The sequence below is a fragment of the Cibotium barometz genome, chromosome 32 (genome assembly GCF_041138505.1).
Source record: "Cibotium barometz isolate CiBa-2024 chromosome 32, ASM4113850v1, whole genome shotgun sequence".
NCBI lineage: Eukaryota > Viridiplantae > Streptophyta > Polypodiopsida > Cyatheales > Cibotiaceae > Cibotium > Cibotium barometz.
Window position 1 is genome coordinate 23,061,071 of NC_141077.1, and position 25,746 is coordinate 23,086,816.

Below are 25,746 nucleotides of genomic sequence, written 5' to 3' on the forward strand. Positions count from 1 at the left end.
ACTTACGAGACATGTAAGCTACCGGATGACCATTCTGTTGTAATACACCTCCAATTGCGATGTTACTCGTATCGGTGATCACTTGAAATGGTTCGTCCCACGAGGCAAGGGCTAAACAAGGTGCTTCTGACAAAGCCACCTTGAGGTTCTGGAATGCCTCCAACGCTCGTGGAGTCATTCGAATCTTTTGCCTTCTTGTTTTCACTCCCTTTAGCAAATCGGTGAGGTCTGCCGAGAGGTCGAAAAACTTGTCAATGTGGGTGGAATATGCCTGGCATATACCCACAAATGATCTAATGTCATAAGCTGTCTGTGGTACTTCCCAGTTAACAATCTCGACCACTTTAGCCGGATCCAGTCGAATGCCTTCAGCACTAATTATATATCCCAAGTAACGTACCTGGAACAGATAAAATTCTGACTTCTTTTCATTGACGTAGAGCTCGTTGCTTTCCAGCACCTTAAGGACTTTCTCCACATCAATGTCATGCTGCTCAACTGTAGCTGAAAATATGAGTATGTCGTCCAAAAATATGAACACACTCTCTCCAATCAACTCCCGAAAAACACACATCATCATGCGGTTAAATGTAGCTGGGGCGTTCGTCAAACCAAATGGCATGACCACAAATTCATAGTGGGCCCGTTCTGTACGGAAGGCTGTTTTGGGGATGTCCCCCTCTACAATCCGTACGTGGTGGTACCCACTCTTTAAATCCAATTTAGAGAACACCTTAGCTCCATTCAGCCTCTCGAGAATATAGTCAATTCGGGGCATCGAGAATCTGCTCTTGATAGTCAGCTTGTTGAGTGCACGATAATCGACACACAACCGAGAAGACCCATCTTTCTTCTTGACAAACAAGATCGGTGCTGCAAATGGCAACACGCTGGGGCGGATGAAGCCAGCTTGCAACAATTCTTGGAGTTGGCGGTCCAACTCCGATTCCATTGCCTTAGAAAGGCGATACGGAAACTTGCTCGGGGGTTCCGAGCCTGGGAGGAGGTCAATCTTGTGATCCTCCGGTCTGGACGGGGGGAGCTGGGGAGGGAGACTGTCCCGAAGAAAAATCTTCTGGAACTTTTCATGGAGAACCGAGTACTTCTCGGAAGCACTGGCCACCGTCTGGGCTGTCTGGATGTAAATCATCGCACACTGTGCGCCTTTCCTGACTGCTCGCTTAGCCTGCAAGTGGCTTATGAGCGGAAAGTTTGGAATCCCTGGCTCACACTTAATGGTCACCGGGGTGTTTGACACATTCCGATCGATCTGGAACGTGTGCTTGTCCCACTTGACATCAGGAAGAAACTTGTGAAACCACTGGATACCCAAAATTATGTCTGCTCCTACAAGAGGGGCAACCATAAAGTCACGCACAAACTCTATGCCCTGAATCACTAACTTAGCACCTAGAGCTTCATACTTGACGCTCGTTGTCATACCTGTGCTAAAACCCTCAACCTGTTTGTCCACCGGAGTCAGCTCGAAACGGGCATGCCTAGCGGCCTGTTCCGTGACCACATCCTCCGTGCTGCCGCTGTCAAACAAGACGACGACTCTCTGGCCACCTATGTAGCCAAAGGACTTGAGCAATTCGTTGCGCTCATACTCCTGGTCATGGGCGCCCTTCTGCTTATCTTCGAGCTCCCGGCTAATAATTGCTCCAACAAAAGCACCGGGGGTTGAAGAACTAGGGTTAGCCGCTGGGGTCTGTGTGAGAGCTGTGCTCACCACGGAAGCTGTGGAGGCGACGGCGGCCTTTGGAGGCTTCTTCGGACAATCCTGAGAAGTATGTCCTTTTGTGTGACAAAAGAAACATCTACCCTCCTTCTTGTACTGAGAAAGCTCCTCAGCACTCAACTTGCCACCTATGTTGCCTGCCTCCGCTTTCTGGTCTGGAGTAAGCTTAGACGCATTGTTCGAGTTCTTGGAGCCAGAGGCTCCCGGGCTCTGTCCTGAGGAAGACCCCATCTGGTTCTGGCTTCTGCCCCCCGAGGCGTTAGCCTTGGGAGAAGCCGGCTGGGAAGTCTTGGGCTTGCCACCATTGTGTTTCATTTCTGCACTCTGCGCAAGCGAGAGTGCGTCCTCAAAGGTGGCTCGCCTAAACATACGCACCTCCCATTGGATTTGCGTGTCCAGGCCATACAAAAACTGCCCTTTCTTGTCCGAATCAGATAAGCCTAATTGTAGACACAAGGTCGAAATTTTATTGGCAAACTGAAGGACTGGTTGCGCATTTGTATATGGATAATCCAGCATCTCCCGTGGGGAGAGTAAGGCCCTCAAAGCTTGTACATGATATTATTCTCCTTGGGTAATAAAATACTCCAAGGGGGGGGGTCTGCCCATACCGGCCTCTATGCGGTGTCACACGTGCAAGCTCCATTTTCGGCATGTGGATATTTTGTCCAGCTTTCATGTTTTATGCAAAGTGATGATGGATATGTGTTAAGGCTGTGGCCATGATTAAATGTTTTAATATGCTTTGATGGTACCGACAAGTGTGTCAAAGGCCCTAGTTGTAATATGCGGAAGCTTCGGAGAAGAATCGGTAACTTCAATACTCAAAATTCAGCACTCTTTTCGCGACGGAAATTAACGCACAAACTGAAAAGGAGATGTGCAGAAAATAGAGAGAGAGAGGGAGAGATGGAGAGGACACAGTATTGGGTTCCAATTACCCTCTGTAGGGCCCCCACCACGGATGGTGTATTTGCTTTATTAGAATGATGAGAAAATCTAAAAGAAAATACAACAATCTTGGACCTTTTCTTGGCTGAGAAATCTCTGCCCTTGACCTACAGTCCTTCATCCCTTTGCGTTAGCAAGCCCTTGGCTGTCTTGGCCCCTTGGATTGCTTGAGCACTTGGTGAATGATGAGATAAATGAATGGGATTGTGGCCTCCACTATTTATACTACTTCCCAACAGCAGTCGGCCAGTAGATAAACAGGCGGCCAGCACAAATGTCCCACGACTTGTGAAAATTCAGCAATAAATGCTGGAAAAATCACCTAAAATGCTGCACATTACTCCCTAGATGGCTGGGCATCATGCGCCTGCTTCCAGAGTGCTGGGCACAGCCTTTGCCCACAATCCAAGGGCTGGGCAGCCTGTATGGGCTGCCCCATACTTGCCCTACAACCATGTAAAGGCTGTAATCTCTTGGAATTTGCCTTATTCTTGCCCTAGGGCTGTTCTATAGCCCCTCCATGGCTGGTGGTTTCAGCCTGGGCCTTCCTGGCCCTCATGGGGGTGGTTCCACACCATTCCCATGCCCACACTAAGAACCGGGGTAGCCCTATGGGCTGGCCCCTTGTCCTAAACATAATCTACTCAGTGATCTGGCATCCTTACCATACCAGATACACAGAACCACTGACATCATTCTAGAGGGAGACTCACAGCGCGGGATGGCACTGTTTCATGTGTAGGACAGTGCACACCTGACCTCGGACTCATGTGCAGGACAATGCACACCTGACCTCGGACGACTGAGATGGATCCCTGGCTGACTCATCCCAGACTGGGCTCACATGGGACCAGTTCACCATCCCAGGTCCTGCACCTTCTGTACAGAAATGTCTACGTGGCATCCAAGTGCGGGATGCACGTGACATCCCCTTCTGCTTAACTTGACGGAAGCTGCATAGCCTCCAAATAATCCGTCAATAACGCCGGATAGTCTTCGAAAAACTCTTTGTCGAGCCATACCGCTTCATGAGTTCCTCGGTCCTGAAACTTCGTGAGGAACTATCGTAGTCATCGGCCTGAGCCATGCTTGAAACGGTGCAGAAGGATCTCTTCTGGAACCAAAACTTCTGCTTCATCCGCAATGTCTGGTTCCGCTTCGTCTTTGACCTCTGAAGGGACCTGCATATGGCTTTAACCAAGTGACATGAAATACATCGTGCATAGTCCAACTCGGAGGTAGCTTTAACTCCATAGACACCTCATTAATCTTTTTCCGGATGGGAAAAGGTCCGAAGCTCCTGAAAGACAACTTTGGGCATAGCTTGCCCACCTGCTTCAATCTTTGCTTCATTATCCGAAGATAAACCCAATCCCCTTCCGAAAACTTCATATCCCTTCAGTCTTTATTGGCCTGTCGAGTGTAGGCCTCTTGCGCTTTAGCCAATCTGTCTTTTACTGACTCTAAGATCTCCTGGTAAGACTCCGTCACTCTGTTCGCCTCCCGTACTGAAGACGAAGACCTGGTTAACAACGACTGGAAAGGTCTTCCAAACGCTGCCTCATATGGAGTCCTGCCAATAGCTGAAGAAAAAGAGTCATTCAAAACAGCTTGAACTAAAGGCAAATACGATTCCCACTTACCTTGCTGATCGTGGACATAACACTTCAGCACATCAAAGGCCAACTGGTTGTATATCTCTGTCTGGCCATCTGTCTGTGGGTGGAATGCACTAGAAAAATTCAACTTAGTACCAAAATTATCAAACAATGCCCTCCAAAAAAAATGACTGGTAAACTTGGCATCTCGATCTGACACTATGGTTCTAGGAATCCCGCCAATCGGGTACGAATGCCGAATGAACAACTGGGCAACATCCTCGGCGGTCACATTGGCCCTACAAGGAATAAGCATAACAAATTTGCTAAACCTATCAACAATAGTTAAGCACTGCGTATTACGCTTACTCGGACTGGGAGGCAGATTCGTGACAAAGTCCATGGAAATGTCTTGGAAAGGACCCTCAGGAATTGGCAAGGGCTGTAACAACCCTATCTTCTTTCCACGAGGAGCTTTCACCTTTTGACAAATGTCATAGCGTTGTACATATGTAAACACATCACGCCTCATCTTTGGCCAATAGTATTGCCGTTCTAATTTCTCCAGAGTCGAATTTATGCCCCTATGACCACCTGTAATGGCGTCATGGGCATCATGGAGAAGAGCTGCCCTGAATGACTTCGTGACACATAGTCGGCCTTTGTAGAAAAGCCAACCATCGCATATCAGAAAATGGCATGGTCCTGTGGCATCCAATGCCTGTTCCCACTGTGTACCGAATTCCTCGGAATCTGCGTACGTGTGCTTCATGTCCTGTAGTTCTGTACCAACAAGATCAAGTCTAGTGGTCTGAATCGTAGACACTTGTCCCTTCCTACTCAAAGCATCGGCCACTGGATTGGCCTTTCCTGGAAGGTACTCAATCATACCACCGAACTACTGGAATATCCGACTCCAGCGGTGTTGTCGATCACTCCACTGTGCACTTGGCATCGTCTGAATCCAGCGTAATGCCTCATGGTCAGTGCGAACCTCGAAGTCACGGCCATACAAGAAATGTTTCCAATGTTTCAAGGCCTGTATCATTGCTAGGAGTTCACGATCATAGACTGAATAGTTCTTCTCGGCGGGCAGTAACTTACGAGACATGTAAGCTACTGGATGACCATTTTGTTGCAATACACCTCCAATAGCGATGTTACTCGCATCAGTGATCACCTGAAATGGGTCGTCCCACGAGGCAAGAGCTAAACACGGCGCTTCTGATAAAGCCACCTTGAGGTTCTGGAATGCCTCCAACGCTCGTGGAGTCATTCGAATCTTTTGCCTTCTTGACTTCACTCCCTTTAGCAGATCGGTGAGATCTGCCGAGAGGTCAGAAAACTTGTCGATGTGAGTGGAGTATGCCTGGCATATACCCACAAAAGATCTAATGTCATAGGCTGTCTAAGGTACTTCCCAGTTGACAATCTCGGCCACTTTAGCCGGATCAAGTCGAATGCCTTCAACACTAATTATATATCCCAAGTAATGCACTTGGAACAGATAAAATTCCGACTTCTTTTCATTGACGTAGAGCTTGTTGCTTTCCAGCAACGTAAGGAATTTCTCCACATCAACGTCATGCTGCTCAACCGTAGCTGAAAATATGAGTATGTCGTCCAGAAATATGAACACACACTTTCCAATCAGATCCCAAAAACACCCATCATCATGCGGTTAAATGTAGCTGGGGCGTTCGATAAGCCAAATGGCATGACCACAAATTCATAGTGGGCCCGTTCTGTACGGAAGGCTGTCTTGGGGATGTCCCCCTCCACAATCCGCACCTGGTGGTATCCACTCTTTAAATCAAGTTTCGAGAACACCTTTGCTTCATTCAGCCTCTCGAGAATATAGTCAATTCGAGGCATCGGGAATCTGCTCTTGATAGTTAGCTTGTTGAGTGCACGATAATCGACACACAAACGGGAAGACCCATCTTTCTTCTTGACAAATAAGATCGGTGCTGCAAATGGCGACACACTGGGGCAGATGAAGCCAGATTGAAACAATTCTTGGAGTTGGCGGTCCAATTCCGATTCCATTGCCTTGGAAAGGCGATACGAAAACTTGCTCGGGGGTTCCGGGCCTGGGAGGAGGTCAATCTTGTGGTCCTCCGATCTGGACGGGGGGAGTTGGAGAGGGAGGCTGTCCCGAATAAAAATCTTTTGGAACTTTTCATGGAGAACCGAGTACTTCTCGGAAGCATTGGCCACCGTCTGGGCTGTCTGGATGTAAATCATTGCACACTGCGCGCCTTTCCTGATGACTGCTCGCTTAGCTTGTAAGTGGCTTATGAGCGGAAAGTTCGGAATTCCTGGCTCACACTTAATGGTCACTGGGACGTTTGACACATTCCGATTGATCTGGAACGTGTGCTTGTCCCACTTGACATCAGGAAGAAACTTGTGAAACCACTGAATACCCAAAATTATGTCTTCTCCTACAAGAGGGGCAACCATAAAATTACGCACAAACTCTATGCCCTAAATCACTAACTTAGCACCTAGAGCTTCATACTTGACACTCATTGTCATGCTTGTGCTAAAACCCTCAACCTGTTTGTCCACCGAAGTCAAATCGAAACGGGCACACCTAGCGGCCTATTCCGTGACCACATCCTCCGTGCTGCCGCTGTCAAACAAGACGACGACTCTCTGGCCACCTATGTAGCCAAAGGACTTGAGCAATTCGTTGCGCTCATACTCCTGGTCATGGGCGCCCTTCTGCTTATCTTCGAGCTCCCGGCTAATAATTGCTCCAACTGAAGCACCAGGGTTTGAAGAACTAGGGATAGCCGCTGGGGTCTGTGTGGGAGCGGAGCTCACCACGGAAGCTGTGGAGGCGGCGGCGGCGGACTTTGGAGGCATCTTCGGACAATCCCGAAGTATGTCCTTTTGTATGACAAAAGAAACATCTACCCTCCTTCTTGTACTGAGAAAGCTCCTCAGCACTCAACTTGCTACCTGTCTTGCCTGCCTTCGCTTTCTGGTCAAGAGTAAGCTTAGACGCATTGTTCGAGTTCATGGAGCCAGAGGCTCCCGGGCTCTGTCCTGGGGAAGACCCAGTCTGGTTCTGGCTTTTGCCCCCCGAGGCGGTAGCCCTGGGAGAAGCCTGCTGGGAAGTCTTGGGCTTGCCACCATTATGTTTCATTTCTGCACTCTGCGCAAGCGAGAGTGCGTCCTCAAAGGTGGCTGACCTAAACATACGCACCTCCCATTGGATTTGCATGTCCAGGCCACACAAAAACTGCCCTTTCTTGTCCGTATCAGATAAGCCTAATTGCAAACACAAGGTCGAAATTCTATTGGCAAACTGAAGGACTAGTTGCGCGTCCTGACGCGCTCCCCTGAACTCGTCTTCGAGTCGCTCAAGGTAGTGGGGCGGTAGAAACCGCTGCTTAAGGTCGCGGACAAACTCGTCCCACACATAAGCTGCCATACCTGCTCTGGTGTGGGCATGAGCCCACTGAGTCCACCAAGGAATGGCCTCACCTTCCAAGTACCAACTGGCTAAGATCACTCTGTTAGTATCTGTTTTCCTAACTGCGGCAAAGTAAGCTTCAAATTGATGTAACCATGAATAGAGAGTTGTGGGATCGAGTTTACCATTATACTTATTGAAATTCATTTTCTCCGGAAAATGATTCGAGGGCGCCACCGGTGTCAATCTGGCGTCCAATGCTTTGAGGTAACGCTCGTGTTCCACGCGTCGCATGGCTTCGTCTTCTCGTTGTCGGATCTCCAATGCACGTATCTGCAACTCAAGCAAGGAGCTTGGCTGCGGCTGTGACCCCGCGAGAGGGTCCCTGTGTCGAGGATCTGGTATCTGGGATACGGAAGGAGAGGGTGGAAAACACGATGCTGGAGAGCGGGTACGCTCCTCCAGAGCCAAGATCTGCGCCTTCTGCTCATCCAACTTGGCTGTCTGTTCTGCGATTGCTCGCATCATCTGCTGGAACATGTCTGTGACACTCAAGCCTAGTGCCCTAGCTGGGCTGCCTGGTACACTCTGGTCCCATGGTTCTTGGTCTCTCTCGTCGTCGAAGCTCGCCATAGCAGGAAAATGCAATTCCTTTCCGGAACGCAATCTAACCATCCACCATCTGTGTGGGAGACTTCCGGAGGCTTCCGGAGGCTAAAAACCAACCGTCCTTCGAGGGACAGGAGTCACTCCGAAAGGGGTAGTCCACCGGCGTCTAAAAACCAACCACACGAGCGAGAAAAAATTCTGGTTTCTTTGCTGAATCTTTGTACTTGAAGTAGGCTCTGATACCACTGTAATATGCGGAAGCTTCAGAGAAGAATCGGTAACTTCAATACTCAAAATTCAGCACTCTTTTCGCGACGGAAATTAACGCACAAACTGAAAAGGAGATGTGCAGAAAATAGAGAGAGAGAGAGGGAGAGATGGAGAGGACACAGTATTGGGTTCCAATTACCCTCTGCAGGGCCCCCACCACGGATGGTGTATTTGCTTTATTAGAATGATGAGAAAATCTAAAAGAAAATACAGCAACCTTGGACCTTTTCTTGGCTGAGAAATCTCTGCCCTTGACCTGCAGTCCTTCACCCCTTTGCGTTAGCAAGCCCTTGGCTGTCTTGGCCCCTTGGATTGCTTGAGCACTTGGTGAATGATGAGATAAATGAATGGGATTGTGGCCTCCACTATTTATACTACTTCCCAACAGCAGTCGGCCAGTAGATAAACAGGCGGCCAGCACAAATGTCCCACGACTTGTGAAAATTCAGCAATAAATGCTCGAAAAATCACCTAAAATGCTGCACATTACTCCCTAGATGGCTGGGCATCATGCGCCTGCTTCCAGAGTGCTGGGCACAGCCTTTGCCCACAATCCAAGGGCTGGGCAGCCTGTATGGGCTGCCCCATACTTGCCCTACAGCCATGTAAAGGCTGTAATCTCCTGGAATCTGCCTTATTCTTGCCCTAGGGCTGTCCTACAGCCCCTCCATGGCTGGTGGTTTCAGCCTCGGCCTTCCTGGCCCTCATGGGGGTGGTTCCACACCATTCCCATGCCCACACTAAGATCCGGGGTAGCCCTATGGGCTGGCCCCTTGTCCTAACCACTATCTACTCAGTGATCTGGCATCTGTTACCATACCAGATACACAGAACCACTGACATCATTCTAGAGGGAGACTCACAGCGCGGACTGGCACTGTTTCATGTGCAGGACAGTGCACACCTGACCTTGGACTCATGTGCAGGACAATGCACACCTGACCTCGGACGACTGAGATGGATCCCTTGCTGACTCGTCCCGGACTGGGCTCACATGGGACCAGTTCACCATCCCAGGTCCTGCACCTTCTGTACAGAAATGTCTACGTGGCATCCAAGTGCGGGATGCACGTGACACTAGTCCCTCGGGCAACTGCAGCGAGTTACAACATGCTTGTTTCGCCCTCATTTGAGAGGCATGCTCACAATGGTTAGACACAATGAGGAGGCTCGTTTTATGTGGATGCGATTAGCCAGGCCTGGCTTGAGAGTGATGCATGTTGCAGTATGCTACTTCCCACCAAAGAAATCAGAATATGCATGCAGGTTGACAGAGAAAGGGGAGACTTATGCGCCATTATTTGCAGACATTGCAGAGTTCTGTTAGCAAGGAGAGGTCCTCCTATTAGGAAGCTTTAATGCACGGACAAAAGGGGAACAAGTGCAGACATATGACTTCCATGGAGATGCCATTATGTTGTCAGAAATTGACTGGGCTGAGATGGGCCTCCAAAGGGCCAACCAGGATATGGCGAATGCAACATCATATGGTAGACACTTCTTGGAGATGGGGGCAATGCATGAGCCGGTTACATTCACTCGCCGAAAGAAACGGGCATTTCTCGCTAGACGAGAACAAGAGTTATACCAACTCTTTTTGAGCGAGGACAACTCAGAAGCTTGGCGCATTCTAGAATAAAAAAGAGCACCTACACCTATCACAGATCCTAGCCTTTGGGAAGCCTATGCACAACAACTGTATGATGTGCCAAACCAGCCTATACCACAAATGTCACACATCCCTAGGCCTACATCATCTTATCTCTTTGATTCCCCCAATGTCACTAGGGCTCTTAAAAAGCTGCATAATGGGAGAGCAAAAGATCATGAGGATCTACGCGCGGAACATTTTGCATGTATTGGCTCCCATTCTTGCCAGTCTTTGTGAAGGCTTCCCACCCTCCTAGACTACCAACACCATTGTTCCCATCCACAAAGCAGGAGATCCCATGGACCCAGGTAACTACAGGACTATCATGATTGGTCACACAATGGCCAAAATATATGGGGCAGTACTAGAGGACATGATGAGCTCTATGGCAGAGAGGATGGGAAAGAGAGCATCAGGCCACCCAAGCTTCAGGAGAAACTTCTCCATGCTGGACCATATCTTTACTTTACGGGCTATCATAGAGGAGGCAAGGTCCTCAAAGAGACGTGTATTGCTGCTTTGTGGATTTCTGCAAAGCCTTTGACTCCGTCCCTCGATCTCGTCTAATAGGACGCTTGCAGAAGCTCCAGTTCTCACATGAGATGATATGGGGTGTGATGGCACTATATGAGGCAGTACTTGGCCGAGTATGTGCACCCGGTGGGACCTCGGGAGATATATGTAGTACTATTGGGCTTAAGCAAGGCTGCCCACTCTCACCTACACTCTTTGGCCTATACATTGATGAGATCACAGTATTTGTGGATAGTTTCGGAGGTAGAGGTTCACCATTGGCTCAGACAATAGTGCCCATATTGCTATATGCTGATGACATTGTCTTGATCTCAGATTCAGCCGAGGGTTTACAGAAACACTTAAATGCATCGGACAGATTTTGCAAGGAGAGAGACCTTACGATCAATTTGGGTAAAACCATGGTTATGGTCTTCAACACATCTTATGCAGTCACCTCACGATTTTCTTTCATATACAGAAATGCCCCAATGGAGATTGTACAGAAGTATGTGTATCTAGGAGTCACTCTTACAAGCCCTTTGTTTTGCATGACCACAGCTGCCACTGACCAACTTGCGAGGGGGCATGCCTCCCTAGCCCGTATGGAGAGACAATGTTTCCAAGCACATTTCCAAGAACCCTGCACTAAGTGCTGGCTCTTCGATACTCTAGTACGACCAACAGCTATGTATGGTGCAACCCTTTGGGGGCCAGGCCTAGGGAACAATCAATGGAGGAGCATAGAGAGGCTACAGGTGATGATGTTGTCACACATGATCAAGAGTAAGCCATCTATACCACATGACATTCTACATGTAGAGTTTGGGGTGGCCCCACTGGTTACAGATGCCCTTTTTCACGCTCTCACTTATATTCAGCATGTATACAGCTTGACAAAGATCGCCTCCCATGACTAGCACTAGAGTCCTCTATGCAATTATACGGTGAGAGGGAGAGGGAGCGATTGAGACGAGCTGCAACGTCCTCCTCCTCAGCGACACGGCCACCACCATTACCGACATATGCATGGTACTCTGAGGTAGTCGAGTGGTTTCATGTACATGGCATACAGATGGACCGTCTCCCCCCGTTTCAGTATAGCTTGGATTCCCCATACCTTGATCTCTCACGTCAAGAGATCAACCGGATCATCCGGTTAGATCTACTCGGGCTACACATACACCAGACATGGGTGTCTCCATCAGAGATTGGTAAGAAGTGTGAGTTCTACAGAGATCACTTCTTGAGACTCACCGAGGATGGATTCTTTGAGATCCCAGGATACATACAGATACACATGTCACATGCCATGCGTATCACGATCGGCCAGCTCAGGGTATCCTCCCCCGCCTTAGAGTAGAGACTGGTAGAGCTGAGGATATCCCACATGAGGAGAGGACTTGCACAGTATGCATCACAGGAGCAGTAGAAGATGAGGCCCATTATATGCTCAGTACTATGAGATACAGGGGAGACTCCACTGCCTCTTCCGAAAGGGATTCGGACCACTCACACGGGTGATACAGTTTGAGGATCAGAAGTGCTTGGGCATGTACTTGATGGAGCTCAGACAACACAGGGATGTAGTGTTGAGGCAGCATGCTGAGAGACAGCCCCAGTTCCGACAAGACACCTCACAGAGAGCCATCACAGATTTCTTTGTGGTACATACATCCACATCGGAATCCACTGCCCACAACAGTTCCTCTACTACGACATCAGAGCCCACCACCCGTACCCACGCTCCAGCTCCACGCCCCAGAAGAGTTCTTAGTGAGAGAGCTTGATCCATTCTGCGAGCCAAACGTCCCCGACCTAGAGCATCAGGACCCTCCACCACACAGAGACAGATTCGCGAGGTTCTCTGCCGATATGTCACGCTCCCATCACAGAGGCCTGACATTCACTCCACCATCAAATCGGTTTTGGCCGAGGCGGGTATCGTCTTTAGCTAATCACAGCACATCTCAATCTACACAGGATCATCTGTTGATCACATGTACTGTCAGATGTTTTCATTTTACTTTGTCTTTCAGTTTTCCATGGCCCAGTATATCCATGGTACCATTGTATTACTTTTGGTCTCATAGGCCCTTGGGGTCTTCCGTAGATGGTAATATAACTTTGTTTCTTTCTTTATTTCTCTTATCTGGCATGTACATGTGTTTGATCACTTTTCATGATTGATAAGATTCCCTGTTAGAGTTGCCCTTCTATTGCATTGGTATCAGAGCTTGGCTTTCTAGAAACCTTATGCCATATATGGTGCCAGATATGGCTGCAAGGAGTCATTATCCGTGAAAGAAGGTTGGGATTCTGAGGTAGCCCTCGTCTTATTGTCGCACTTCAAAAGAGACTACCTTTGGTTTAAGGAGCAGTGAGCGTGTGGAAAGACTTTGTGGCCCTCCTGTCTGTGTAGGGGCACTGTTGCACCCTCGCAGTTTATTCAATATCATCCTTGGAAAGCTGGTAGAGAGCGATTCCGGGGCACGGAAATTCTTTTCTTTTTGAAGACTTCATAAATTCGTCATGGCCAGCCATTCATATCATTTTGTGGAGGATTGTATCGCGCATATTCGCCGCATGCGGGAAGAGGATAGAGATAGGGACCAAGTTGGGGCTTTGGCAAGTAACGATCCACAATTATCTGCTAGAGCTGAAGATCAGCAGGATCTTGATGCTTTGATGAATGACCTTGAAGAGCTCTATGCGTTGCAAAGGGACCCGGATGTACAGAGGGTTATTGAATCCAAGTCTCAGGTTAAGGCAGATGTGGTCACTTTTGATGCAATTGTCAACAAATGGGGATTGAGAAACCTTGAGAGTTGGCTGTTGCTTACTTGAAAAGCCGTGGCGACATTGTTTCCGATGATGAGGGCAAGTGGGTCTTCACATGGCAACCTCGCAGGCAATCCCGTGAAGGGAATTCTGATGATGTTATGAGAGGGCATGCAGCCCGAACAAGTGATGTGAGAGGGCATGCAGCCTAAGCAAGTGATGTGAGTGGGCATGTAGCCCGAACAAATAGGGCATGCAGCCGAAGCAACTGATATGAGAGGGCATGCAGCCCAAGGGAATGATGTATATCGACATGCAACCTAAGTAGATGATGAAGGGTTTTCAGCCCATATGAGAGACGCGGATGATCTTAATGCATTGTTGGTGATATCTCCACCTTCTAGGTATATTCCTGCTCCCTGAGTTCCATCCTGAGTGGAGGGTTTTGCACAGGAAAACAGCCCTAGATCTAGGCATCGCTGCCATCGTAGACATGTTGAAGGGGATGATGTACAAGAGCGACGGGATGCTAGACACAGCAAGAAGGTCAAAGAGTTCAAGTCGGGGGACAAGGACATCAAATTCAAGAGCTATAATGGAAAGCTGGATACCACTAAGGCACTTGCATTCATAAGGCAATTCGAGATAGCCTTTTGCACTGAGGACTTCACAGAGAAGTCTATGCTCAAGCAAGTGGGAATGCATCTTAAAGAGACTGCGAGTGATTGGTGGATGGCAAAGCTCTTGGATAGAACAACTGCTCGTACATGGAGTACTTTCAAGGAGCAATTCTATGATCAGTTCCTTCCTCCCCACTTCGAAAAAGATGTACGGAAGGAATGGGATTGGCTGACACAGGATGCAGGCGAGTCCGTTTCTTCATATGTCTCAAAGTTTTGGCGGATTCTTCTCAAGGTCACACCTTTCATGACGATTAGTGAGGACCAGAAGAAAAAAAAAATTGAGTCAGGGTTGCAAAATGAATCATCTGGAAGAGCCTAGCAGTGTATCCTCACAGCACTTTACAAGAGTTGAGCCTGCATGGCAAGGGAGCATTAAAAAGGCAAGAATTCAGCTCATACAAGGGAAAATTCAGAGCTAGAAATGAGCAGAAAAAGAGTGGACAGCCACCTAAGTTTATGCCAGGAATAATGTGCATGATGCAAAACCAAGTGTGAATGTTATACCCGTTGTACAGGGTAATATTGCACATGAGCTAAAGAGCAGAATTTTATGCAAGGCTTGGGGCAAGTTGAAGGATCAAACAACTTTATTCTTTTTTGATAATGCCTCTACAGATAACTTCATATCCATTCAGATGACTACTGCTCTTGGGCTAAAGCCCGAGGAATGGGCATGGATTTTCATGCAGATGCCGCCTTTCAGGGCAAGAAAGTTAAAGTCACTCACATCATCGGGAAGCTTCGCATACAGATTCAGGGATATTTGGATCATGAAGACTTCCTGGTAGCACCGCTTACGGGATGTGATGTGATACTTGGGATGCCATAGCATTATCGTTTGGATCCCAAGATTTTACACAAGGAGAAGAAAGTAAACTTTACTCATAGGGGTAGGGAAGTTTAAAGAAATCAGCTTGTTCTTACTTGGTCTTTGTACCTGATAATGTCGAACATGGTTCTCTAACTCCCATAGATTAAGATAAGATTGATTTCTTAACTGATTATGCTGATTGTTTTGTTGACTCCCTTCCTGTGGACAGTTACCCCCAGAGAGGCCAGAGGATCATTGCATTGACATAATCACTAGTAGATTCCCTCCTAACCGACCTCCTTATAGAGTGAGTGCTGCCCAACAGGAGGAAATTATGACTCAAGTGAATGATCTTCTTGAGAAAGGGTTGATCAGACCAAGTTCTTCGCCTTATTGTTCTCCAGTTTTACTTGTGCAGAAAAAGGATGGGTCGTGCAGAATGTGTGTTGATTACAAGGCCCTTAACAAGATAACCATCAAGAACAGGTTTCCGATTCCTAGAATTGATGATATTCTTGACAAGCTTGAGAGAGCTGCATGTTTCAGTCACATTGATCTTAAGAGTGGCACTCAGCCTTGGAAGGATTTTTCTTGTCTCAGATTTCCGGACGTACACCCCGTGTTGGGAGAGATTGGCTACCTCAAGATGTACACAAAACGGCTTTCAGAACATCATTTGGGCTCTATGAGTATTTGGTGGTACCGTTTGGTCTTACAAATGCTCCCGCCACATTCTATAGAATGATGGACAGAATTTTTAGACCTCACCGCAAGTTCACAAGAACTTTCTTTCATGATATTATTATCTTTTCAAAGAGTGAGGTTGAGCATAAGGAACATCTCGCCATTGTTTTTGAAGAGATTAGGAAACACAAGCTTTTCATCAATGGAAAGAAAAGTGAATTCTTTTTGTCAAAGATCCATTATTTGGGGCATATTGTTTCAAGAGATGGTGTATGCATGGATCCTGCAAAGATTCAAGCTATTAAGGATTGGTCAGAACTTCAAAACATTCATAAAGTCAGGAGCTTCATTGGTCTATGTTCCTACTATCGTCGATTTATTTGACACTTTGCTTTCTTGGCTTCTCCGTTGCATGATTTAACGAAGAAGAAAGCTGCATTCCGTTGGTCTAATTCAAAAAGAACAGCTTTCCAAAAGTTGAAGGACGCCATCATCTCAGGGTCTGTTCTTATCATTCCATACTTGCATAGACCTTTTGTGGTCTAGTGTGATGCATGTGGAAATTGTTTGGGGGCTGTTTTGAATCAAGAGGGGCATGCAGTGGCTTTTGAAGACCACCGCCTACAATATGCAAAATTGTATTTGCAGGTTTATGAGAAAGAGTTATTGGCTGTTATTCATGCCCTACAAACATGGAAACATTATCTTTTAGGGGCTGAATTTATGGTTAAAATAGATCATCAGAGTTTACGGCACTTTCTCACACAGCCTAAACTCTCAAAAAAGCATCTAAGGTAGACAAATTTCTTGTCCATGTTTCATTTTTAGATTTTGCATACTCCGGGCAAGAAGAATTTGGTAGCACATGCTTTGTCACGCAAGCCTCAAGTGTACGCAATGACTACCACCTATCATCAAGACTTGTCAGGGATGCGAGATATGTACTCTTTGGACACAGATTTTCAGCTTATTTGCGCTAATTTGAATATGGTACTGCTGTCCCATCTTATTCGATACGAGATGGTTTTCTAATGATACAAAACCACATTTGTGTGGTCCAAGAATTGTGCCAAAAGGTTATGAAAGAGAGTGTCATGCTCCTCCGTATGCAGGTCATCGTGGCATTCTAGCAACTACATACGCTTTGGAAAGATCTTTCTTTTGGCCAACTTTACGCAAGGATATTGAAACTTATGTTCGTGAGTGCCTGGTGTGTCAGAAAGTCAAATTCGATAGGCACAAGACGCCTAGTTTGCTTCAGCCTTTACCCATTCCACACAAACCATGGGAAAGCATTGCCGTGGATTTCATTATGGATTTGCCAAGATCGGTACATGGTAATGATGCTATATGGACTATCGTTGATCGCTTTAGCAAACAGGAACATTTTATTCATGTGAGGAAAACAATCAAGCCAGAGCACATGGCAAAGTTGTGAGGAACACAATCAAGCCAAAGAACATGGCAAAGTTGTTCTTGGCTCAGATTTTCAAACATCATGACATGCCCAAATCTATTGTGGGGGATAGAGCTCCTCGGACCACTAGTTTATTTTGGCAAGCATTGTTTGATAATATGGACACAAAGTTGAATTTTTCATCAGATTATCATCCTCAAACGGATGGTCAGAGTGAAATTGCAAATTCAGCCATATTGGATTTGCTCAAGTGTTATGTATATGAGCAGAAAACAGATTGGGAAAAGTATTTACTCTTGGTTGAGTTTGCATACAATAATACTGTGCATTCTTCAGCTAACAAGGCTCCGTTTGAGATAGTTTATGGCAAGGTGGTGCTACCACCTATCTTACGAACAAAAGATGAAATCTTTGCAGTAGATGAGTATGTCCGAGATTTGGATACTGCGTTTGATAGGTTCGCACAGCCATAGAAAGATCTCAAGCTAAGCATAAAAAGGCAGCTGACAAGCACAGGCGAGAGGTTATTTTCAAGGAAGGTGATTGGGTGTTACTTAAGTTCGAGAAAGCATGTCTTCGGAAGCGGCCAGGTAAAGAAGGCCAGTATCCTAAGCTTTCGAACAGGTATAATGGGCCATTCTAGATCTTACAGAAGATAAATGAAGTGGCTTATCAATTGGTATTGCCCGATCACTGGAAAATACATAAAGCATTTCATGTCAGCTTGCTAAGGCCTTATGTGGGACCACCTCCTATGGAACCAATTTTGTAAGATCCACCAGAGGTGGATTAGCTTGAAGAGATATTGCAACCTGAGCAGATAGTTTTTCATAAGGAGCGTAAGCATGCGGAAGGCAAGCTAGTATGCAAGTATCTTGTGAAATTTAAAAACTATTCGGCTATGGGTGCAAAATGGATGGACGAGAAATATTTTCAGGATTATCTCGAACTTCTGACGGCCTGTCTGGAAGCTTTTCAGTTGCGGTCAACTACTTAGAAGCCACAAGGAATGTCACAAAATTCCTCATTGCTACTATTTTTCTACTGTTCATGTGTGGCATATGGAGCCTGACATGACACATCTATGGCTTGTGGAGCCTGACATGGTGTGTTTGAACTTTGTATGGCTTTGGAGCCTAACATGACATACATGTATGGCTTGTGGAGCCTAACATGGTGTGTTTGTATAGCATATGGAACCTAACATGACACTACATGTATGGCTTATGGAGCCCAACATGATGTGATTTCCCGAGACTAGCTATCCTAGTGATTATCTGTATTTATGTTTTGGGAAGATTCCGAAAGGATCATAAAGCCCTAAACACTTTACTTGATACAACTGAGCAAATGGGTGTTTCTTCCAGTCTAGCTGCACGCATGTGTATGCATGACTTTGATTTTATATTTGGATGACTTGTCTTGTTTGCCTAGACAATGCCTCAGATTACTGCCTGTGTTGTCCATGGGGCCGAGGACGCTTGGGCACCCTGTGGACATGTATGTGCACACCTGTTTGGGACTCACAGGTGGTCTACATATGTTTTACAGGTGTTCAATATCCCTAAAAACCCAATTTACAGCTTTATGATTTCACATACTAATATTTATTAGTGCATGTCCACACTCACCTTTTTTTTTTCCGAGAAAAGATCCTTTCATTAGTTATGTAAAAAACGCCCGTAGGGCTACAAAAGAGATCTCTCCTGCTCCTAACAGAGAGAAGAGCAGTGAATACATCATGGCAGCCCGGGAGACTCTCCCTAGGTGCTGCAAAATACAAGCATCAGTCTAAAGGACTGAGCGGCTAAATCATACAATGGGGGGGGGGAAAGAGCCAAACAGGTGGCCTGTAGTGCCAACGGGGGGATCCCGTGTGAAGGGTGTAGAACGGGCCGCAGCGCCAAGTGGTATGAAAGGCCTGGCGCCGTAAGATCGCCTCATCCGAGTCTCCCCGGATGCGGTCGTACTGTCCTCGCAGGGTGTGAATCAACTCCTGCCAAATCCCCCGAACAGTCTCTGCTGGTGGCTCCAATCTCCCCTCAAAGGCCGTGAAGCACCGGGCCCTCCAGGTGAACCAGATGGTGAGGCTGCTGAGGAGCTCCCATCGTAAATCCCTCTCCTGTGTCCAGCTGGCGGACGAGAAATCCGGTGCCGGAACCAGGCGAGGCTGGCCCCTAATAAATCTGATGGCCTGACTGCCCTGCTCCATCTCATAGCCCATAGCAGGCCCTGACGAAGTCGACCAAGCAGCGGCACCCCACGTAAACATACCCTCTGGAGAGAGGGGGGCCAGAATACGCAGCATCCGCAGCCAAATCTGCTGTGCCTGAGGGCAGTCCCAAAGGCAATGTCTCTGTGTCTCCATAGGGTGGCCGCATCGGACGCAGGCCGCCGGAAGACCGCTGTAAACAAGCCAAGTGCCAACTGCTGAGCCCCTGTGGGCGACCAGCCACTGAAAAGCCGAGATCCTGCGGGCCTGTCGACTAGCCCAGAGCCGAGCCCAGAAATCCTCCAGGAACTCCTGTGATAGTCCCTGCAATCGCCAATGCCCCGCTGCCGCTGGAGAAACCGTCCTCCTCGCCGTCAAGATATGCCGTCCCAGCCGAACAGTATACTGGAAAAATGTGATCTCTGTGGCCTCAAGGGATGCATAAGGATCATGCCACTCGTACTCTCCGGGGTCCCACTGCAGCCGGGCCAAGGGGCGCGCTGCATATGCCCATATGCGCCAATCCGGGAGCACATCAGCAGGGTCGGGGTCAATATGCCACTTCCGAGAAGCGGCAGCCACTACCCGAATCCTCTGAAAGGTGCACTCTGCAACCAAAGGCGACTCCACCTCCACTCTCTGGAGTCTGCCCTCATCCTGAATCTCATAATAGAGGCTTCTGCCATCCTCAGTGCTAGCTCTGACAGCAATCAGGATCTCCAACTGTGTAAAGGCTCCCATCCACCGTGGGGCCACTGGCTCGAGAGGTGTGAACCACTCCTCTGAAAGTGCCTCCTGAATATCATCCCTCATAATCAATCCCCCTCTGAAGTGACTCAGCCTCTCCACCTGGGTCTCCTCTGGTAGACTGCAGAAAGCCTGCCAGTCTCCAAAACTACGAGCTGGGCCTGCCGCTAAAGGTCCCCAGGCTAGACGAGGCCGAGAACCCAGCATATGACCCTGCTCTGTACGAACCGCTGGGCTCCAGATGAGCGGCTGCCTGGCCCGCTCCTCAACACAAGAAGGAGGCCGCTGAGAGAGCCCCGGTCTCAGCAGCTCCCATGTCCACACTCACTTATAAGTGACCAGATAACTTATAAGTTGTACACACTGGAAAAGACTATTTTAATACACGTGGCGGTCAAAAGACGAGCACTGGACATGATTTGGGCAATCTGCTTGTAGGCGCCCCATCCTGGACCTAAAAAGCACACGCCTGAGTTATTATTGGAGGACAAGCTCTATTATGGAGAAGAACTCGAGTTTGGGCTCATGCGCATGCTTTCTTGGTGCATGGAGAGCTGGTCAACCAAATCTGGAGCTTTCTACTGCCATCCACCACGTCGGATATCAACCAAGTGGAAGGAGGGAGCTGGTCGACTACTTCTCGAGGTGTTTCTGGTGTTGGCCGGCTGCTAACAGCCCTGAAAAAGCCGCTGGTCGAGGCATGTGGAGCACCATAAAGCTGGTTGATTTGTGTGGAGACTTCCTCTGCCGATCGGTTACCTTCTAGCATGTAAACCTCTACTGGTCGACTCTTCCTGGGGCTACTGAGAGCTGGTTGACTGCTGAAAACAGCCCTTCAAGGCTGGTCAATTTGCTCTGTGAGCCAAACAGGTGGAAGATGGAGTTACACGGCTGTCCCAGGCTGATGTGGAAATGTTGTGGGCTGTCCATGGTTGTCCTGCATGTGCTCTAAGCCGGGAAAGCTCTCTTGTTCTGACGACGAACATCAAATTCAGCATATGTTTTGCTTTTGTTTTCATCTTGTTCCAGGAGAATCAGGTGCTAGCCAATGGAGAATCCCTCGCACCTGTAAAGTTGTATCTAGAGCAAACTCCTTTTTGGTAATCTAACCATAAAGAGGGGGAGGGGGGGGGGGGGGTTCAGCCCATCTTCTAGCCCCTAGTGTGTTGTATTGTGCAGAGTTGTTTATTTCTCTTTCTTATTTGGCATGTACATGTGTTTGATCAGTTTTCATGATTGATAAAATTCCATGTTACAATTGCCCTTCCGTTACATGTGTTCCTTTCCTTGGACTGTGCACCTTCATCTGGGACACCTTTAGTGTTTAGCCTTGCTGAGACTGATGCTGAGCCAATGTTGCCTAGTTCCCACACCATCAAAAGATCAAGACACGGGCGATGGTTTCATGCATGCGTGATGCAGTAAGGGTGGGTGGGACATGGGTAGCAACAATATCTCATAACCAGCCTGAAGCTCTGATACCAATGTGACATGCGGAAGCTCTAGGAGTCTTCTTTCAGCCCTAAACACCATCTTGGAACAACCTGATGTAAAACGCATATAGAAGATAGAGGAGAGAGAGAGAGAGAGAGAGAGAGAGATAGTTGAGTATTTAGTATATTCTATAGTACAAAAAGGTACATCTTGGCTAGCCAAAAGGTGCTAAAACACCTAATCAAAACCCTTGTCTATGACCCTGCTCCCTAGAGGAGTGAGTGAATTCAACAACTATCTTGGCATAGCCTTTTATAGGCTTTTCTGGTACAAGAGACCTGGCAGACTTGCTGTCAGCCAGCAAAATATTCCACCTGACCTGAAAACAATGTCGGCCAGCTCTGTAGCTCCAGCCAACAAGCTCTTGTTCGACTCCGGGGTACTCCTACACACCAAAGCGCCTAGCTCATGCCCAAAACCTGTGTCTTTTCCTGCTGCCTATCAGAGATCAGCTCTTGGAATGAGCATGCACATATCTTGCACATGACATTTTTTTTTCTTGTGTTTATGGTTTATTTTTGCTCCACTCTAACTTGTAAGTAGCACAAACTGGATGGTTTACTTGACTTTGGGGAAAAATCCTAAATGCTCCTACTATGGACAAGTAAGATGAGACGAGAGATTGATTCTAGTGCATCCAAGGAAGATGTGCCCTCGACATCCACTAACATGATGACTTCTTCTGTGACGGTGGTTACCTCGACACCACCAGCTTTTGTGATGACACAAGAGGAGCACGATTGTCTCATAGTGGAGGCCGTGGCAAGCGCATTGACTGCCCAGGCAGCCACACCAGTCGTTGACAACCATCACCACCCCCACCTCCACCTTGTCCTACACCCTCACAAACACCAATATTCTTCACTTGGTGCACAAACCCAAACACCTACTGCACAAACCATTTCTTCAGCACTCACCCAACAAGCTCCTTCACTAGCCCAACCTCCCGTGCTTTCTCCTGAGCAATATATTGCTATGGAGGCAGCACAACTGTAGCTTGAGCATGAGTCCAAAATGAAGCAGCTTTAGTTACAATTGGACATGACCCTCAAGGCTAATCTTGAGTGAATCTTGAATCGTAGAAGGCTTTAGTTACAATTGGGCATGACCCTCAAGACTAATCTTGAGAGAATCTTGAATCATAGAAGAGAACCGACAAAGGGACGAACAACAAGCTGAAGAGACCCGATGAAGAGAAGACGAACAACGATGACAAGTACAGCATGAGGCCGGCCTTTTGGCTCTCGATCGAAGAACAACTCCTAGCTGGGTGAACCCTTTTCCAAAAAAGGTCACCTTCAATAAGTATGTTGGTAAACTCCACCCTTTTAAACTCCACCCTTTTGCTTTGCATCCTTGGATTAGCCAATTTGAAGCATACTTTTCAACAGTACATACGTCAAATAAGTTACATTGGCTAGCTGACACCTTATTGGCGATGCCATCGTGTGGTGGTGAGCCTAGTCCATATCCCATACCGAGGATAGTGTGACCACTTATAGGTGGGACTAGTTTGTAGCCAATTTGCTTGCTCCTTTTTACACTGCCAATAGTGAAGTGACTACTTTTTAATTCATTTTTATTGTAGGGTTGTTGAGAAACAAGATCCAACTGTCAGTGAGCAGTTCTTGCCAGCAATTAGTTGGCTCAAGCATCATAGTCATGGGGCAGGCTCACTAGGTTACCATTAGGATTGGCGAGGACTGGGTGGGCTTCCTAAACGTTTATGCTTCGAACATCGCTGCATGCAGAACCACCTCCTGGAGTACAGTTCGTCGGTCCCTCCCTCAAGCCGACAGGTGGGGACTTCAACATCATAGAGTCAGCAGAGGATAGACTCAGAGGACACATGGCTACAGTTTCTAGCTCAGAGTACTCTGCTTGGGAGGAGTTGACCCTGGCATTTATGGGACAGGACCCTTGGCATTTGCCAGAGTTTGGACGCAACCCCGAGAGTCTACTTCTCGCACTCTAATAGGAGGAGCATTGGCCCGATTCTATGTGGAATATGGATGGGTGGGCTTGCGGTTGCAAGGGCATGACTGGTATCTTGGCAGGCACCACCTTCTCCAATCATGCTCTCGTTATTTTGTCCTTGGAGGACCCCTGGAGGCAGGACAAATACTTAAGCACTAGGATTCCAGACAGCCTCATTCAGGACTCCAAGATTTGCAACAAGATAGAGCAGATATGGGAGGGCCTGGATTTTTTCTCAAGTTTTGCCGCAGGCACCTTGGATGCAAGATTAGCTATAGGAGGCAACACAGAGCAGATTGGTGGCATTCAGTGAGCAAGAGAGGAGCATTCGTCGGGATCTTGCTTCTCTCTAGTGACTTCAGGAGAGTTCCCAAGATAGCCTGTGGATTGAGAGTCAACTGGCTGCCGCCTGTACAGAGCTCAGATCCATAGAGGAGAGGAGGGTGGAGTACCAATACATGCCAAGTTCCTTCTCGACCCAAGCCGGAGACATAGTCACTGGGGATTTCTTTGAGATTGCCGGCCCCACAGGCGGAGAGAACGTATTCACAGGCTGTGAGGCCAAGATGGAGCTATTGTTTCTGACCCCCCCCCCCCATGTGAGTGCCATAGCCAACAGATTTTTTCAGATCCCTTCTCACGGGTGCCCCATTATCCTCACAGGTGGTGGATGTGCGAGAGGGTCTGGCCGCACACGAGAGAGGTGGTTCCCCCCACTCTTCGAACCTTCCTATTGACTCCCTTCACAGCAGAGGAGCTAGCGGAGGCCTTGACGGCTCTTCCTAGGGGAAAATGCCCAGGGGCAGATGGCTTCCAGTTACCTTTTTTCTTCCTCATTGGGATCTGATGGAGAAAGATGCCAAGGGTAATTGCAATGAGAAGACCGAAATTGATGAAGATGTACAAGCCATATCATAGTGTTTCATTGTTTTAGTTAGTTTTACACTAATTGTCCCAATTTAGTCCTGGAATGCATGTGCCAAGACAACTTAGAACATTCCATAAGGTTCTATAAGGATAAGGGTTAGGGTTACGGTTAGGATTAGGATTTTGTGGAGAATCAGTCCATGTTGTGAGCCCTACACGTGCCTTCAATTTAAACTAAAAGGGGAGAGGAGCACCTGGTCTGCAAGGAGGGCTGCGTATACTCGAGCTTGTTGCAATTTCATGCTTAAATTCCGAGATTAATGAGGAAGGCTGCGTAGGCACCCACGTCAAGGCCATTCTTCCTACATTAGATAATCCTTGTCTTCAGTGCACCTGTTCAGTTTTTCAGAATTTAGCAAAACTTTAAGTACACTTCTTAATTCAAGTCTACAGGTAATCTTACTCTAGTTTATCGCCCATTTAAGTGAAAGTAGAAAGGCCAGACAGAAAGACCATTTGATTGTATTTGTCGAGGCCTCATGATACGGGTACATGGTAGATGGTTTAATCCATTAATTTAATAAATAAGGGTAACCTCAACTTTATGTGTGAAAAGAAATTGATATACATAAACTTCACAAGTTATGCATGATCTAAATAGCATGAACCAACCCGACCCTGCTTTCCTGTTTTCATATGCGAAAAAAAGAAAAGAAATTGATATACATAAACTTTGCAAGTTATGCATGCTCTAACCTAACCCCGCTTTCCTATTTTCATATGCGAAAAAAAATTGATATACATAAACTTTACAAGTTATACATGATGTAAATGACATTTATCGAAACAAAAGATATGTGGCGTCCATGAATGTTTAAAATAAAGGTTGAAATTTTATCCATTAAACATTCAAATCCCCAAAGTTACTTAGTCTTATTGCACCCTCCCTAAGTCCAAAGAGGCTAGGTCTACCAAACATCCTGGAAATAGCACCAGGGCTGAAATTTGAAGGCTGCAACAAGCATCATTGCCCTCTAAGCCTTCATACTAAGGCCAAGCCAAATTATGGACTACAAATAAAAGTCCCTTCCAATTTTTGGCCTTCAGACTTTGAAGGCCTTAAGTGATTTTATTTTTTCTCATTAGAAGGCCGAGTTGGTGAGGAAGCCTTCAAATTTTTATTATTATTATTTTTTGAATCATTAATGATTGGGAAATTTGGATGATGACAATGGGACCATGGGTATTTGGCAATGTCAAATGGGCCTATGAAGTTGGGAGTTGGCCGATTGGTAAATGGTCACTCAAGTGTG

General features: G+C 47.2%; 1 protein-coding gene across 7 annotated transcripts in view; it reads right to left on the reverse strand.

Moving 5' to 3' along the window:
- LOC147619968 (pentatricopeptide repeat-containing protein At2g27610-like) overlaps positions 1–25,156 on the reverse strand; it is a 70,875-nt gene extending 45,719 nt beyond the window's left edge. For 4 of the 7 annotated variants that reach the window (XR_015261698.1, XR_015261699.1, XR_015261697.1 and 1 more), the window contains exons 1-2: positions 24,897–25,156; positions 24,688–24,826 (exon numbers count right to left, since the gene is read on the reverse strand). Coding sequence is in view for 3 of the 7 variants with exons in the window: in XM_086772067.1 (XP_086628193.1) it covers positions 24,688–24,790 (103 nt within the window). In the remaining 4 variants the exon portion in view is untranslated. The remainder of the gene's footprint in view (positions 1–24,687; positions 24,827–24,896) is intronic. The other 3 variants (XR_015261700.1, XM_086772068.1, XM_086772069.1) reach the window with 2 other exon arrangements.
- Positions 25,157–25,746: the final 590 nt, after the last annotated feature.